The sequence below is a fragment of the Haemorhous mexicanus genome, chromosome 25 (assembly GCF_027477595.1).
Source record: "Haemorhous mexicanus isolate bHaeMex1 chromosome 25, bHaeMex1.pri, whole genome shotgun sequence".
Taxonomy (NCBI): Eukaryota; Metazoa; Chordata; class Aves; order Passeriformes; family Fringillidae; genus Haemorhous; species Haemorhous mexicanus.
Genome location: NC_082365.1, coordinates 1,029,792 through 1,044,136, shown reverse-complemented (window position 1 = coordinate 1,044,136; position 14,345 = coordinate 1,029,792). Strand labels below are relative to the sequence as shown.

The 14,345-nt window shown below is 51.3% G+C and overlaps 1 protein-coding gene across 3 annotated transcripts in view; it reads right to left on the bottom strand.

Annotated features, from left to right (window-relative positions):
* Nucleotides 1-14,345, bottom strand: part of PLXNA2 (plexin A2) — a 138,591-nt gene that overhangs the window by 45,182 nt on the left and 79,064 nt on the right. For all 3 annotated transcript variants that reach the window (XM_059867517.1, XM_059867516.1, XM_059867515.1), the window contains exons 9-12: nt 13,642-13,756; nt 4,882-5,082; nt 3,136-3,232; nt 1,839-2,032 (exon numbers count right to left, since the gene is read on the bottom strand). In XM_059867517.1, coding sequence (XP_059723500.1) covers nt 1,839-2,032; nt 3,136-3,232; nt 4,882-5,082; nt 13,642-13,756 — 607 coding nt within the window. The remainder of the gene's footprint in view (nt 1-1,838; nt 2,033-3,135; nt 3,233-4,881; nt 5,083-13,641; nt 13,757-14,345) is intronic.

Here is a 14,345-nt window from a genome sequence, read left to right as displayed (position 1 = left end):
CCCAGAAAGTTCTGGAGTGTTTTACCCACATTTCTCAGGTCTGGGCAGATTTTGGGACAACACAGGGGGAGTGTGGCAATCACACATCCTCTGAACACAGAGAGACACAGCCTTCCCCAGGATTTTCCTGGGGAGGGCTGTGAGAAAGCTCAGAGAGAGAATTAAACCAACCCTCACCTTCATTTGCTGCGCCTGTTGTCGTGCACACATGGAATGTGTCATGGAGATTGTTTACCAGAGGGTGATTTCTTAATTGGACTCGGGTGGTGGTGTTTGGATTCACTGCCCAGTTGGATCCACCTGTGTGTTGGACTGGCTGGCAGGGGCTTTTCTTGGTAGTAGTAGTATAATAGTGTATAATAGTAGTAGTAGTAGAATAGTGTATAATAGTAGTAGTAAAATAGTGTATAGGACAGTAGTAAAATAGTGTATAGGACAGTAGTATAATAGTGTATAGGACAGTAGTAAAATAGTGTATAGGACAGTAGTATAATAGTGTATAGTACAGTAGTAAAATACTGTATAGGACAGTAGTAAAATAGTGTATAGGACAGTAGTCTCAAGCTACGTCAGGGAAGGCACAGGTTGGATATTAGGAAGAAATTTTTACCGAAAGAATAATAAAGTACTGGAATGCTCTTCCCAGGGAAGTGGTGGAATCACCATCTCTGGATGTGTTTAAAAAAAACTGGACATGGCACTGGGTGCTATAGTCTGGTTGAGGTGTTAGGGCACAGGTTGGACTCGATGATCTTAGAGGTTTCTTCCAACCTCATCATTCTGTGATTCTGTGTAGTATAAACCAGTGTAGAGCAGTGGTATAATCCAGTATCATATGATAGAAAAAAGCATTTGATCAGCCTTCTGCAATCATGGAGTCAATGCCAATCATTCCTCATTCAGGGGCTCGCTGCCACACCAGGGGAGGAGCGGGCTGGGGCAGGTGTTGTGTTGTGATTTCAGGGTTTACCTCAGAACCTCCCCCTGATGGTTCCCTCCCAGGTGTGTCAATCACTTCTCTTTTCTCTCCCTGACCCCTGCCAAGCACTGTCTGTCAATCTTGGAATTCCAGAAGGGCGTGGAGTGATTGGCAGATTCAAGGGATGCCCTCCACCCCTGGGGGGACATTGGGCCATCCAGGTGTCTCTTGTCCCTTGAGACCTCCTTCTATGTACCTGGTTGGTGGGATTCCTACCCTTTCCCTGCCCCTCTCCCCGGGGTTAAAAGGAGCAGCACCCACATGGGTCAGGAGTTCTGGTGGAGCTGGGGCTGGGTTCAGAGGCTGTGGGCCAAAACAAAGCTCTGATCCAAACCCTCCATCAGAACCGACTCCTTTCCTTCACCATCACATTAAACCTTCTCCACCAGAGGTAAACCTGAGGCCTACCAGAGCTCCTGCATGCCTGGACTTGCTTCTACATGCCCAGCTCCACCACACAACTAGTCTAAAGTGTCTCTGGGGTGAAACACCACAGTGCCACTGTTTGGTTCAGCAGCAAGGGCCAGACCAGCCCAGGCATGTCCTGTTGGGCTATATTGGTAATTATTCCAGTGGGCAGGGCTATAACTGGTAATTATGCCAGTGGGCAGGGCTATATTGGCAATTATTCCAATGGGCAGGGCTATATTGGTAATTATTCCAGTGGGCAGGGCTATGTTGGTAATTATTCCAGTGGGCAGGGCTATGTTGGTAATTATTCCAGCGGGCAGGGCTATAACTGGTAATTATTCCAGTGGGCAGGGCTATACTGGTAATTATGCCAGTGGGCAGGGCTATACTGGTAATTATTCCAGTGGGCAGGGCTATATTGGTAATTATTCCAGCGGGCAGGGCTCACCTCGGTGATGCGCGGGTTGGAGCACTTGACGTTGTGGCCGGACCAGTGGAGCCAGGGCAGGGCTGCAGGGGAGCTGCAGTGGGGCCGCAGGGTGCAGCGCGCCTCGCCGCTGCACCAGCCGCAGGCGAACTTGGGCTCGGCCTTGAGGCACAGCCCGCAGCTCTCGCGCTGCGCCGCGCACTTGTACAGGTGCACTGCGGGACAGGGAGGGCGGTCAGCCGGGGAGGGGAGGGGCTCCTGGGGGGCACCTGGGACTGGGGAGTGACTCGGGGTGCACCTGGGACTGGGGATTCACTGGGGGGCACCTGGGTCTGGGGGAATCACTCAGGGTGCACCCGGGACTGGGGAGTCACTCGGGGTGCACCCGGGACTGGGGAGTGACTCGGGGTGCACCTGGGACTGGGGGTGCAGCTGGGTCTGGGGAGCCACTTTAGGTGCAGCTGGGACTGGGGAGTCACTTGGGGTGCACCTGGGACTGGGGATTCACTGGGGGTGCAGCTGGGACTGGGGGAATCACTCGGGGTGCACCTGGGACTGGGGAGTCACTTGGGGTGCAGCTGGGACTGGGGGAATCACTCAGGGTGCACCTGGGACTGGGGAGTCACTTGGGGTGCACCTGGGACTGGGGGTGCACCTGGAACTGGGGATTCCCTTAGGGTGCAGCTGGGACTGGGGGTGCAGCTGGGACTGGGGATTCCCTTGGGGTGCAGCTGGGATTGGGGATTCCCTTGGGGTGCAGCTGGGACTGGGGGTGCAGCTGGGACTGGGGATTCCCTTGGGGTGCAGCTGGGACTGGGGGATTGCCTTGGGGTACACCTGGGACTGGGGGATTCCCTTGGGGTGCAGCTGGGACTGGGGGTGCAGCTGGGACTGGGGATTCCCTTGGGGTGCAGCTGGGATTGGAGATTCCCTTGGGGTACACCTGGGACTGGGGGGTGCCCTTGGGGTACAGATGGGATTGAGAGATTCCCTCAAGATACAGCTGGGATTGGGGGATTCCCTCAGGACACAGCTGGGATATACCCTTGGGGTATAGCTGGGATTGAGGGATTTCCATGGGACACAGTTGGGATGCACAGATTCAATTGGGATTGAGGGATTCCCTCGGGGTGCAGCTGGGATTGAAGGGATTCACTCAGGGTATAGGTGGGATTGGGGGGTTCCCTCAGGATACAGCTGGGATTGGGGGATTCCCTCGGGATACAACTGGGGTATACCCTTGGGGTTATAGCTGGGATTGAGGGATTTCCAAGGGACACAACTGGGATGGCCTGAAGCCAATTCAAGCAGATTTTACCTTTCAGGTTCTCTGGGTTGTCAATGACGAAGTTTCCGTTCCAAACCACGGCAAAGTCCACGGCCAGGTTGCTGATGTCCATCCCATCATAGAGGTACTGCAGGGTAAGATCCAGAGTGAAACGCCTGGGGAGACAGCACTCCCAGACAAAGAGGGTTTTTTGAGAGAAACCATCTTTATTCTCTGCTTAGAAACATCTGCTGGTGCCTCAGACACCACATTTTTACACTTCATCTCCAGGGTTCTGCTTTGAGTCCCTTCTCCTCATCAGGAGGAGATAATTAAATTGGATCTAGTCCTTGTGAGAGGTGACACATTAATTATTCCACTTGCAGTGGCTGCTCTCATCACTCAGTCTCTGGCTTACCAACACAGCCCCTCCAGTTAACCAGACTGGGACTGCTGCCCTCAGGCTGCTTCTTGCCCAGTTTGTGACTGGGAGCTCCAAAACCCCACTGCAGAGCTTTGCAGGTGGAACAGAAACAGCTGAGCAAAAACAGACGGTGCAGAGCCCCAGCCACTGCCTCAGCCTGATCCAGGATAGCACTGGCCTGAATTATTCCCCTTTTTGTGACATCCTGGGGGCTGTGGCTGAGTGAGTCTGGATGCTGCAGCTGAATTCCCAGTGAATGCTGAAATTCCCATTATCACAGCCAGCACTGGCCAGGCCCCACTCTGGAGCTCTCTTTAGGTCAACCAAGAGCTGCTAAAAAGACTTCAAAAGGTGAGTGAGCATTGCCATCCTCTCTGGGAGGAGGGAGTGGTGATTAAAGCAGGGCAGAGTGCTCTGCCTGTCCCTGGGCAGGAGCTGAGCAGTTTTAACTCATATTTGACTGTACTGGTTCACCCTCCCTGGGTTTTACTAAGCTGGTGTGGAACAAGAAGCTGTGAGTCCAGAATGGCCCTCACATCCTCCCCCTACCACCTTCTATCAGCCCAGCAGCAATAGAAGTGCTTCTCTAATGCTTATAAATCACTCTGGATGGGAAAAGTACTATGTACTATTAATACATTTATTATCCACCAAGCTGCAAGGCCCAAAGACGGCCAGCGATGTATAAATATCCAGTAAAACTTTTAAAAATTCAAAACTTCATTAACAATTTAAGACCATCTGCACTGAATATTCAAGTGGACCCTGTTGTGCTGCCTAAAACAAACTGACTGTGCCCTTTTTGCCCAGGGCCCTTTCTGAGCTCATGGTGAGCAGAGGAAGGGCCACGCTTGTCCCTGCTCGTGAAGGGACACAGCAGACCCAGATCTGGGCTGTGGATCAGGGTGGCAGTGCCTGCCTGTGCCATTTGTGTTTTGGCATGCCAGGGTACCCGGCAGGGTGATTTTGGGGTGCTCTGGTGAGGCTGAGCCCTGTCCTGTGGAGGGGATAACCCTGCCCTGCTCCTGGCAGCATCACCCGGTGATTCCCTGGCTCTCTCTCTCAGCAGTTTCCCTCTCCCCCTCCTTCCCTGCTCTCCAGCACCGCTCTATTCATCCAGCCACCGTGACCTGGGATGTGACAGCTCCCTGATAAGGGCTCGGTGATTCTCCTTATCTCCCCGTGTGTGAATTAGCCTGCCTCAACACCTCCTGCATTCCCTCCTCCTCCTCCCCTTCCCGGGGCTGACCCCCCAGCGGCAGCCAGGGCACTCCAGATCCAGCATCTCCTCCCCGCGGGCATTCTCCCAGCTGGGGCTCAGCATCAGGGAGATCTCCCACCCTGCCGGGCTCCCGGGGGCTGCTCTCACCCACCGAGCTGTTCTGGCACTGCACGCTGGAGCTGTTGAAGCGCAGGGCGGGCACCCTGTGCACGATGCCCTGGATGCTGAGCACGCACTCGTAGCCCCTCTGGCCCGACTGGGGCTGCGGCAGGTTCCTGGCCTTCAGCGTGATGGGCTTCACCTCTCCCACCGGGATCAGGATCTCCTCCGTGGGGAACAGCTGGGGGCAGTCCTGGGAGGGAAAGGGAGAAGGTGCGAGGTCACAGGGGGCTCTGCTGGCCGTGCGTTTTAGCTTTTATATTTATTATATATACAATATATATCTCTAATATATATTTATATTTCATATATTTTATATATTTTTATTTTTTATATTTTTTATATTTTTATATATTTTTATATAATTGCAATCCTGCAAATCCTGCAAAATTTGGAATGTATGACTCCAAACTCCATACTTATCTTTCTAATATTTTTCTTATCTATTTTTAAAAATATAATTGTAACCCTGCAAAATTTGGAGTGTATAACTCCAAACTTATATTTTTTACATTTTTCTTATCTATTTTTTAAAATATAATTGTAACCCTGCAAAATTTGGAGTGTATAACTCCAAACTCCGTACTTATATTTTTTACATTTTTCTTATCTATTTTTTTAAATATAATTGTAACCCTGCAAAATTTGGAGTGTATAACTCCAAACTCCATACTTATAATTTTTACATTTTTCTTATCTATTTTTTAAAATATAATTGTAACCCTGCAAAATTTGGAGTGTATAACTCCAAACTCCATACTTATATTTTTTACATTTTTCTTATCTATTTTTTAAAATATAATTGTAACCCTGCAAAATTTGGAGTGTATAACTCCAAACTCCATACTTATAATTTTTACATTTTTCTTATCTATTTTTTAAAATATAATTGTAACCCTGCAAAATTTGGAGTGTATAACTCCAAACTCCATACTTATATTTTTTATATTTTTCTTATCTATTTTTTAAAATATAATTGTAACCCTGCAAAATTTGGAGTGTATAACTCCAAACTCCATACTTATAATTTTTACATTTTTCTTATCTATTTTTTAAAATATAATTGTAACCCTGCAAAATTTGGAGTGTATAACTCCATACTTATATTTTTTACATTTTTCTTATCTATTTTTTAAAATATAATTGTAACCCTGCAAAATTTGGAGTGTATAACTCCAAACTCCATACTTATATTTTTTACATTTTTCTTATCTATTTTTAAAAATATAATTGTAACCCTGCAAAATTTGGAGTGTATAATTCCAAAGGCCATACTTATATTTTTAATATTTTTTAATATATATTTTTTAATATAATTGTAATCCTGCAATCCTGCAAAATTTGGAGTGTATAACTCCCAACTCCCTACACAGTGTGAGTTTGGAGTCATTTATATTATATATATATAGTTCTATATATATGATGCTGCTTTCCCATTATATATTATATCTATATAGTTACATCTATAATGCTGCTCTCCCATTTTGGTCAGACACCTCAATTCCTCTCCAGGCCTGGCAATCAAGGACACCTCAGTGTCTCAGGCCCCCAGAGATGTGAACAAAACCGTGACACCTTCCCATCCAAAGCACCTGTGACTCTGTGAACCACCATTGCACAGACATCCAGTTCACCCAAGCACAAACAGAATGTCTAAATGAAACCCTGAGATGGACCACAAAAAATGACTTATCAGCTCCTGGTGACTGTGTGACATCCCTCCCGTGAGATCTCAACATCCCAAACATTATCTCTGCACAGCACACTGGGAAATACAATTTTTCTCCAATTTCTACACCAGGAACTGCAACACCTCTGGCCACCAGCTGTATTTACATTCTGCTCAGCTCTGATTTGCTTTGATCTAAGGGAACAAGGTGCCTGAGTACCTGTAAGCACCTGACACCAAATGATTAATCCCCAGCCAAAGCAGGAGTTCAGAACAAACACGTCTGTCTCCATCCCTCCTGTCAAATCCCAGGCTGGCATCCCAAGCCCCTCCAGCCTGGGGATGGAAGGAAATGGTGCTGATGGCAATGCCATCCTGCCAGGATCCTGCGTGCCAGGGGGAAATCCCCCTCCCCAAGGCAGGCTCCCCCCTGCAGCTCCCAGCCAGGGCCACGGGAAGTGTTCCACCATGGCTCAAGCCAGCTGTAAATGAGAAACAGATGCTGTGCTCTGGAGCAGCCACTGACTTAAACTGCAGCCTCATAAACCTTTTTAGTGGCACTTTTCCATATATATATTTTATTTTATTTCTAACAGGGACTTTCACGGATTAACAGCCAAGAGTGATTTCAAACTCCATCAGCTGCGCTGGGGAAGGAAGGGAGGCCCTGTCCTGCAGAGGAGTGGGTTCACAGGCTGGAAGGGAATGGCATTCCCTGCTTCCCACTGGCCCTGGCACCGTGGATCCAGCCCCAGCTCACTGCCAGCAAACTCCCTGGATTGGTGGCATTTGCCATCCAGCTCTCCCAGGCTGACTCGGCACATTCCTTCCTCTCCTAAGCACCACTCACCTGTGCCACCTTCCACTCAACACCTGCCTGCATGCAAGGGTTGGGTTTCACCTCCAAGTCCCATCGAGCTCCAGCAGAGAGGGGCCCAGCCCCGTGGAACACCCGAGGGCTGGAAGGAAAAGCAACCCAGAGCTGCAGAATCCTTTACCCCATTACAACTGAAACCAAAAATCTCCACTTGCATCACCAGTGGGAGAACTTCAGTGCACAGTCCTGAAAATAATGAATATGTTCTGGACCATTATCCCTCCTGGCCAGCTCAGTCTGTGAGGAGACTGCTAAGGAAAGGCTCCTGCCTTCCCAGGCACGGGAGGGGACTCCATCCCCACATCTGCTCCCTGCTGCTGCAAATGCTGGCAGCAAAAACTGTTCTGCCATCATTAGAGACCAGTGGGGCAAAACAGATTTTTTCCCCCATTCCTTTGGTTGCAGTGGAAGGAAAATGTCACATTGGGGTTGTGGGGAAAGCGAGGCAGGCGCAGCCTGAGCAGGAGCCAGGCAGCCCCTCCGTGCTGGCTGACAGCTGCAGTGATCACACTAACAAGGGATCCACGTTTGGGGCTGCAGAGATCTGGAGGAGGATGCCAGACTCCAGCAAAGCCAGGATGCTCGTGGGCAGCCACACTGCTGCAGGCAGTGGCTGCTGAATTTCTCAGCTGAGCGAGAGGAGCTGCCAGGGCTGGGGAGGGATGGGGTCAGCTCAGACCCTGCAGGTCCTGTGCAGCCCCTGTGAGCATTTCCAGCCTCAGGGAAAGCTCAGCTTTCAGGGCTTTTCTTTTTCCAATTTTTTAAATTGCTGCCTCAGGGATGTGCACCCACAGCCCTGCAGAGCCACATCCCTGCACCCCAAATCCTGCACAGCCACATCCCTGCACCCCAAATCCTGCCCAGCCATGTCCCTGCACCCCAAATCCTGCACAGCCACATCCTGCACCCCAAATCCTACACAGACACATCCCTGCACCCCAAATCCTGCCCAGCCACATCCCTGCACCCCAAATCCTGCACAGCCACATCCCTGCACCCCAAATCCCTGCAGAGCCACATCCCTGCACCCCAAATCCTACACAGACACATCCCTGCACCCCAAATCCTGCCCAGCCACATCCCTGCACCCCAAATCCTGCACAGCCACATCCCTGCACCCCAAATCCCTGCACAGCCACATCCCTGCACCCCAAATCCTGCACAGCCACATCCCTGCACCCCAAATCCTGCACAGCCACATCCCTGCACCCAAATCCCTGAAAACCCAATTCCCTGCACCCAAATCCCTGCACAGCCACATCCCTGCACCCCAAATCCTGCAGAGCCACATCCCTGCACCCCAAATCCCTGCACAGCCACATCCCTGCACCCCAAATCCTGCAGAGCCACATCCCTGCACCCCAAACCCTGCAGAGCCACATCTCTGCACCCCAAATCCCTGCACAGCCACATCCCTGTACCCCAAATCCCTGAAAACCCAATTCCCTGCACCCAAATCCCTGCCCAGCCACATCCTGCACTCCCACATCCCTGCACACACAGCCCTTCCCACAGAGCCTGTGTGGTTTGTCCCTCCACCACCTGTCCCAGCTGCTCCCAGGTGGAACAGCCAGTGCTCAGGTAAATGATTTTGTCAGGGGTTTATCGTGGGTTGAGCAGGGCCTCTGTCCATGCAGATTCCCTCGGCAGGAATTTCCCAGGCCCTGGGAAGGGGCTGGCAGCACCAGCCCTGCTGCTGGGCTGGGCTGTGTGGCTGTGGCCAAGGTCCCTCCTCGTGTCCCTGCCGTGTCAGGCTCAGCCTGGCTGCCCCATCCTGGCTCCCTCCCCAGGAAGAGCCAGAACCACCCAGAAAACACCGGAAAAAGACTTGTTCCATCATCAGTTTACTTTGTTTTTTAATTCATGAGAGGTAAATCCTGCAGCGAGTTAGAAAGGCCATTACTGCCTCCTCTCTCTAAACAAACAGGCAGAATCCTCTCATTATCCTCCTTGACTTCCCTGTGCCAGAATAAACACGGATCAGATCTGCTGGAGGAAGACAAGGCTGGGGTGCCTGAGTGGCACAGACTCTCGGGGAATATTCTGCCTGTGAAGTATCAGCACACACAATTTACAAAGACATTTTATGCTTCTCCAACACTTTTTAGCCTCAAAGACTCCAGGGTCTATAAATACCTTAAAGACCCACGTTCTGCAGCTGTCTCTGGAGCAGAACAGAGCACCCATGGTTATTATTTGTGTTTAACCGAGCAGTTTTAGTAGGTCAAACCTCCTTGCTCTTATTTGGAAAAAAAAAAAAAAAATTGCCTAGAAATGGCAGGCAATTCTTCTGACGACAGGATTTAGCCCAAATGGCAGAAAATAGACTGTTTCTGTACTTTTCATCTTCAAAAAACCCCCACAAACTCTCCACAAATGTTAACTCGCCGCACGCTATTTTAAAGTTATAAACATAACCCAATCTGGCACGTGAATGTAAACCCCTGGTTCACAGTTGTGTTCCCAATGATATAAATTACAGTCCCTGTCACTCATGGAAACACATTATCCTTCATTTATGCCACGGGAAGGGAGAGCAGCCCCTGTTCCTTGGAAACCAGACATGAAAGGAAGGCAGCTGGAGCCCAGCCTGGTGAATTCCTTCCCCTCACCATCAGCCCTGAGCTGCACGTGCTGTAACCTGGGTCTCCTCCATCACTTGGGGAGGCAGGGGGATGTTTAGAACCTTTCCCTGCTGTGAACAACCCTTGGTGTGCCAGAGCTGAGCCAGGAGCAGCTCCCTGGCCCGGGGACAGGTCACAGGCAGGAACATCTCCCTCTGCTCCTCCTGCCTCCCTCCCTCTGAGCACCAAACACCCACAGCCTGGATGATAAAAGCACTGCCACGGCTCGGAGCTCAGGGAATTTTGCTGAAGCCAGGCTTTTTGCTCCTATTTCAGGCAAAGGCATCTCCCCAAAGTCAGGTGTGACCCTGCAAAGTCATTGGCTGCCTTTGGTGGCCTGAGCTGTGGCTCTGAGTCACCTCCAGCACATCTCAGCTCGGCTGGGGTGGGGATTGGCAGGACAGGCTCGAGGAGCACGGGCTGGTTTTGTTTTGTTTTGTTTCCCTCAAGGCACATCAAGCAGCACTCGGCACCCAAGGGCACAGCCAGGGGCAAGGGCGCTGCCATAAAATCAGTGGGAATTCAAAGGAGCCCCAAGGGCACTGAAATCCCCAAATCTGGAACTTTCTGTCCCCAGATCAGCGTCCCCCTGTGGAAATGGCATTATCAGCACACACTGGACATCAAAGAGGGACGGGCTCTCACATTCTGGGGAGCTAAGAGGATTTATTTGGCTCTAGCTCTCCTCTGGGATGGGGTGTAAGGATGTTTGTGAAGCCACATTCCTCATTTAGAGAGGGACATCATAAAGCCTCACACACACACAAGCCAAACCACATCAGGAACATTAAATTGCCATCCTTGGCTTGATCTGGGGTTTTGTAAAGTGGGACAATCAGTGCTCCACACCCACGAGAATCTCTGGGAGAAATCCTGATTTAGAGGGAGCAAGGTCTGAGCAGGCACCTTCTGCTGACAGTGAAGACTCTGACCAGGAAAAGGATGGGAAAATAATTATTCCCATGCTTCTCTAATAATTAACTCCTAAAGAACTGGCTACCTGGAAAAGGAGACCTCAGAGGAGTCGGGTTCTCCCATCTCAGAAATTCCCAGGAGAGGGAGAACATCAGGAGCAGCCAGCTCTGTCCTGCAGGATCCCTCTGCTGCAAAGGCTGTGAAATACCTGTATTCACTGACCAGGGACCCCAACCCACAGCTCCACTTTTCCTGAAGCACCCACCCACCTCTGGGGCTCCCTCTGCAGCCCCACATCTGTCCCTGAGCTCTGCCCTGGGATCTGAGCACACAGTTCCTGTTGGCAGGGCTGAGCAAAGCTCCTGGGCTGCATTTCAGGGCAGGCAGGGCAGAAGGGCAGCACTCAGCTGGGCAGTGGGGCAGAGGCTTGCAAGGAGCAAGAGCACAGCTCACAGAGAGGGAATTTCTCTCCCCCATCTCCTGGTGAAGTGGCTGAGGCTTTGGGCCCTTGTTCCTCCTCCAGACAGACAACTCCTGGGAGCATCAAAGGGAGCTCGTTCCACATCCAGTCCCACTGGGACTCCAGTTCTGATGGGCCAGGAGAAAAAGGGAATATTCACAATATTTTCCCTTAAATTAAAGACAGAGAAGCCAGCAGTGTGCAGGCCCGTGTGAACACGTGTGTAAACCTTACATAAGGAGAGGCTCAGGGGACTGAAAGTAGGGCACAGGCACGGAGATCACCACTCCAAACACCACTGGCTCTGCTGGGGAGGCAGCCAGGGGAAGCACAAACAATTTCCTAATACATCAGGCCGTGACACAATGAGAACATTGTGATCTGAATTGGTTCAGGAGAGGAAACTCTCCATGAGGCACTGACTTATTTGTGTGCTGGTGAAGAGCCCACAGCAAAGGCATCATCACCAGGCTGTGGGTGAAGGGGAAACTCATTGCTCTTAAATGAGCAAACACATTTATTTGGGGTGGTTTGGCCTGTGCTCAGAGCTCTGGAGGAGAAATGATGGAGAGCACTCGTACCATTATCATCAGCCCTTATCAAAGCTAATCACCAGGAAGGTGTGAGGTGTCCCAAAACAACCCTGGTGAGACACAACCCCTGCAAGATGAGGATGACAGAGGAAGTTCTTTGGAGACAGCCCTGTGACCCCAGCAGGAACTTCCAGGGATGCCAACTGCTCCTCTCTCCCTCTGTGTGACCCCAGGCAAGCCCTGGGTGCTCCCAGGAGGAAAACGGAGAGGATGGGGTTGTCCTGCTTTAGCAGGGGCTTGTCAGACACTCTGAGATCCCAGAGAAGGGGAGCTCCACCTGTGCAGCCTGGGAGAACAGGGATGCTTGGAGTGTGGAGGAGAACCCACCCCACCACTCCAGAGGAGGAGAGCCAAAGGGTTTTGCTTCCTCTTGACATGGTGAAAGGAAGTTTCTTGATTTGCACTGGATGGAGAAAGCTCTTGGTGTGTTCCTGGGGTGGAAGCTTCTCCCTGGGCACCCATTCCCATGCCAGGCACGCTGCCCATCCTTGGGTTGGCAGCTGCCCACCAGGTCCTTACACACACAGCTCAGAAACCACTCTGCCCTTTACCCCTGGAGCTCCTGGCAGCCCTGCAGCCAGGGAGACACAAGAGTGGAGTTTACTCCTAGTTTAGCATCAACCTGGCTAAACCTTCAGTCACTCCTTTTGACAGCTCCGTGTTTACACCCCTGACTGATCTCTCCTGCTTTTCTCCATCTCCATCACTCACTGACAAGGATTTCTCTGGATACTGGCTCACCTTCCTCTCCTTTCCCTTTCTCCCATTTGTAGATGTCCTCACTGCTGCCTTTCCCACTTTCCAGGACCCTCAGGATTTCCAGAGCATCTTTTGAACCATTTTTCCCTTGCAGCTTTAGGACCTGCACTCATTTCAGGTGCTTCAAAGCTGTTTGTAGGAACAGTGAGGGCAAAGAGCAGGACCCTGCCAGCACCAGGACCCCGTGGAGATGAAGCAGGCAGGGGATCAGGCAGGACAAGGAGTGCAGAAACCCCAGACCAAGGGCTCCTGGCCATGATCAATTTGTGCTAACAAACCCCTTTCCTCCATGGATCCCTCTGCCCTGGGACACACAGGAGAGCTGGCAGAGCCATTCACAGCCTGTGCCTTTCCAAGTGTTAAAAGCATTTTTGGATTGGAGCCCCACACCTTTTATGAGCTGCTAAGAGGGATGGCTCGGGGTCCACTGCTGGAACCCAGACCAGTTCCCTTTTCCAAATCTGGGGCTGTGCTCCTTGGTAATTCCCTCCTTCACCAGCCACAGTCAGGCCCTGCCATAAATCCCAACACGAGGCACTGCCCAGCCCAGCCAGAGCTGCTGCTCAGACCAAGCAAAGCAGAGCTGCTGAAAGTGCTGGAGACTCTGGGACCCCTGGGGGAAAGCACGGCAGCAATTACTGTAATTAATGAACCTGGGCATTCCCACACAGCAGGGGAAGCTCAGCTCTGGTGCTCAGGTCAAGAGCAGCACTTCAGTGACACCAGCACTGCCCTGCTTTAAAGCTGCTCCTGCACTGCTAGGCACCAGAGAGCCCCACAAACCTCACACCAACACGGAGATGCTGTTGTGGCATGGGAAAGCAGAGGGCAGAGGGAGGGATCCCAGGGTGGTACCTCGGAGACGTTGATCCTCCCCTCCTGGAAGGAGCAGGTGGTGGGGTCGTGGGTGCACAGGTTCCTGTACTTGCACCAGTGGCAGCGGAAGGCACTGTTCACACAGGACAGGCACCTGGGGGGAAAGCAGGGCTCAGCACAGGCCTCAGCACCCTGGCAGGGCTGCAGCCTTCTCCAGGCCTTGCCAGAAATCCAGCCTTCCTGTTGGTGGGGTGGTTTTGATAGAGCACAAAACAAGAAATGGGTCTGGGGAAACACACACGCTCCAAAGACAGACTTGGGGCAGGCTCAGCTTATCCCAGAGTAAAATGCAAGCTGGGATTTACTGCACATGGTGGGATTGGTGTGAAATAGAGCAGGGCACTGCACAGGCACCAGGCTTGGGCTGTAGCTTCTAGAAAAGAAGGCAAGCCTGGCAAAAATGGGATCAGTTGTTCTGCAAGTCAGGAATGCTTCAAGTCAACAGCAACACTTCTGCCTGGCCTTGGAGTGCAGGGGGAGCAGCAAGTGCTTTTGATTCATGTCAGGGTAAAAAAAATAACTGCTTATGAAATGTTTTTGAAAGAACACAGACCCTTTTCAGCCCCCGGGGACCCAGCTGCCAGCAGAGTGGCTGGGTGGGTTTTGCTCCCCTCTCGCAGAGAGGCAGGAGCTGTGACAGCTGCTAATCCTGGCAGTTGCCACCTCCTCCATCTCTGAGGCCA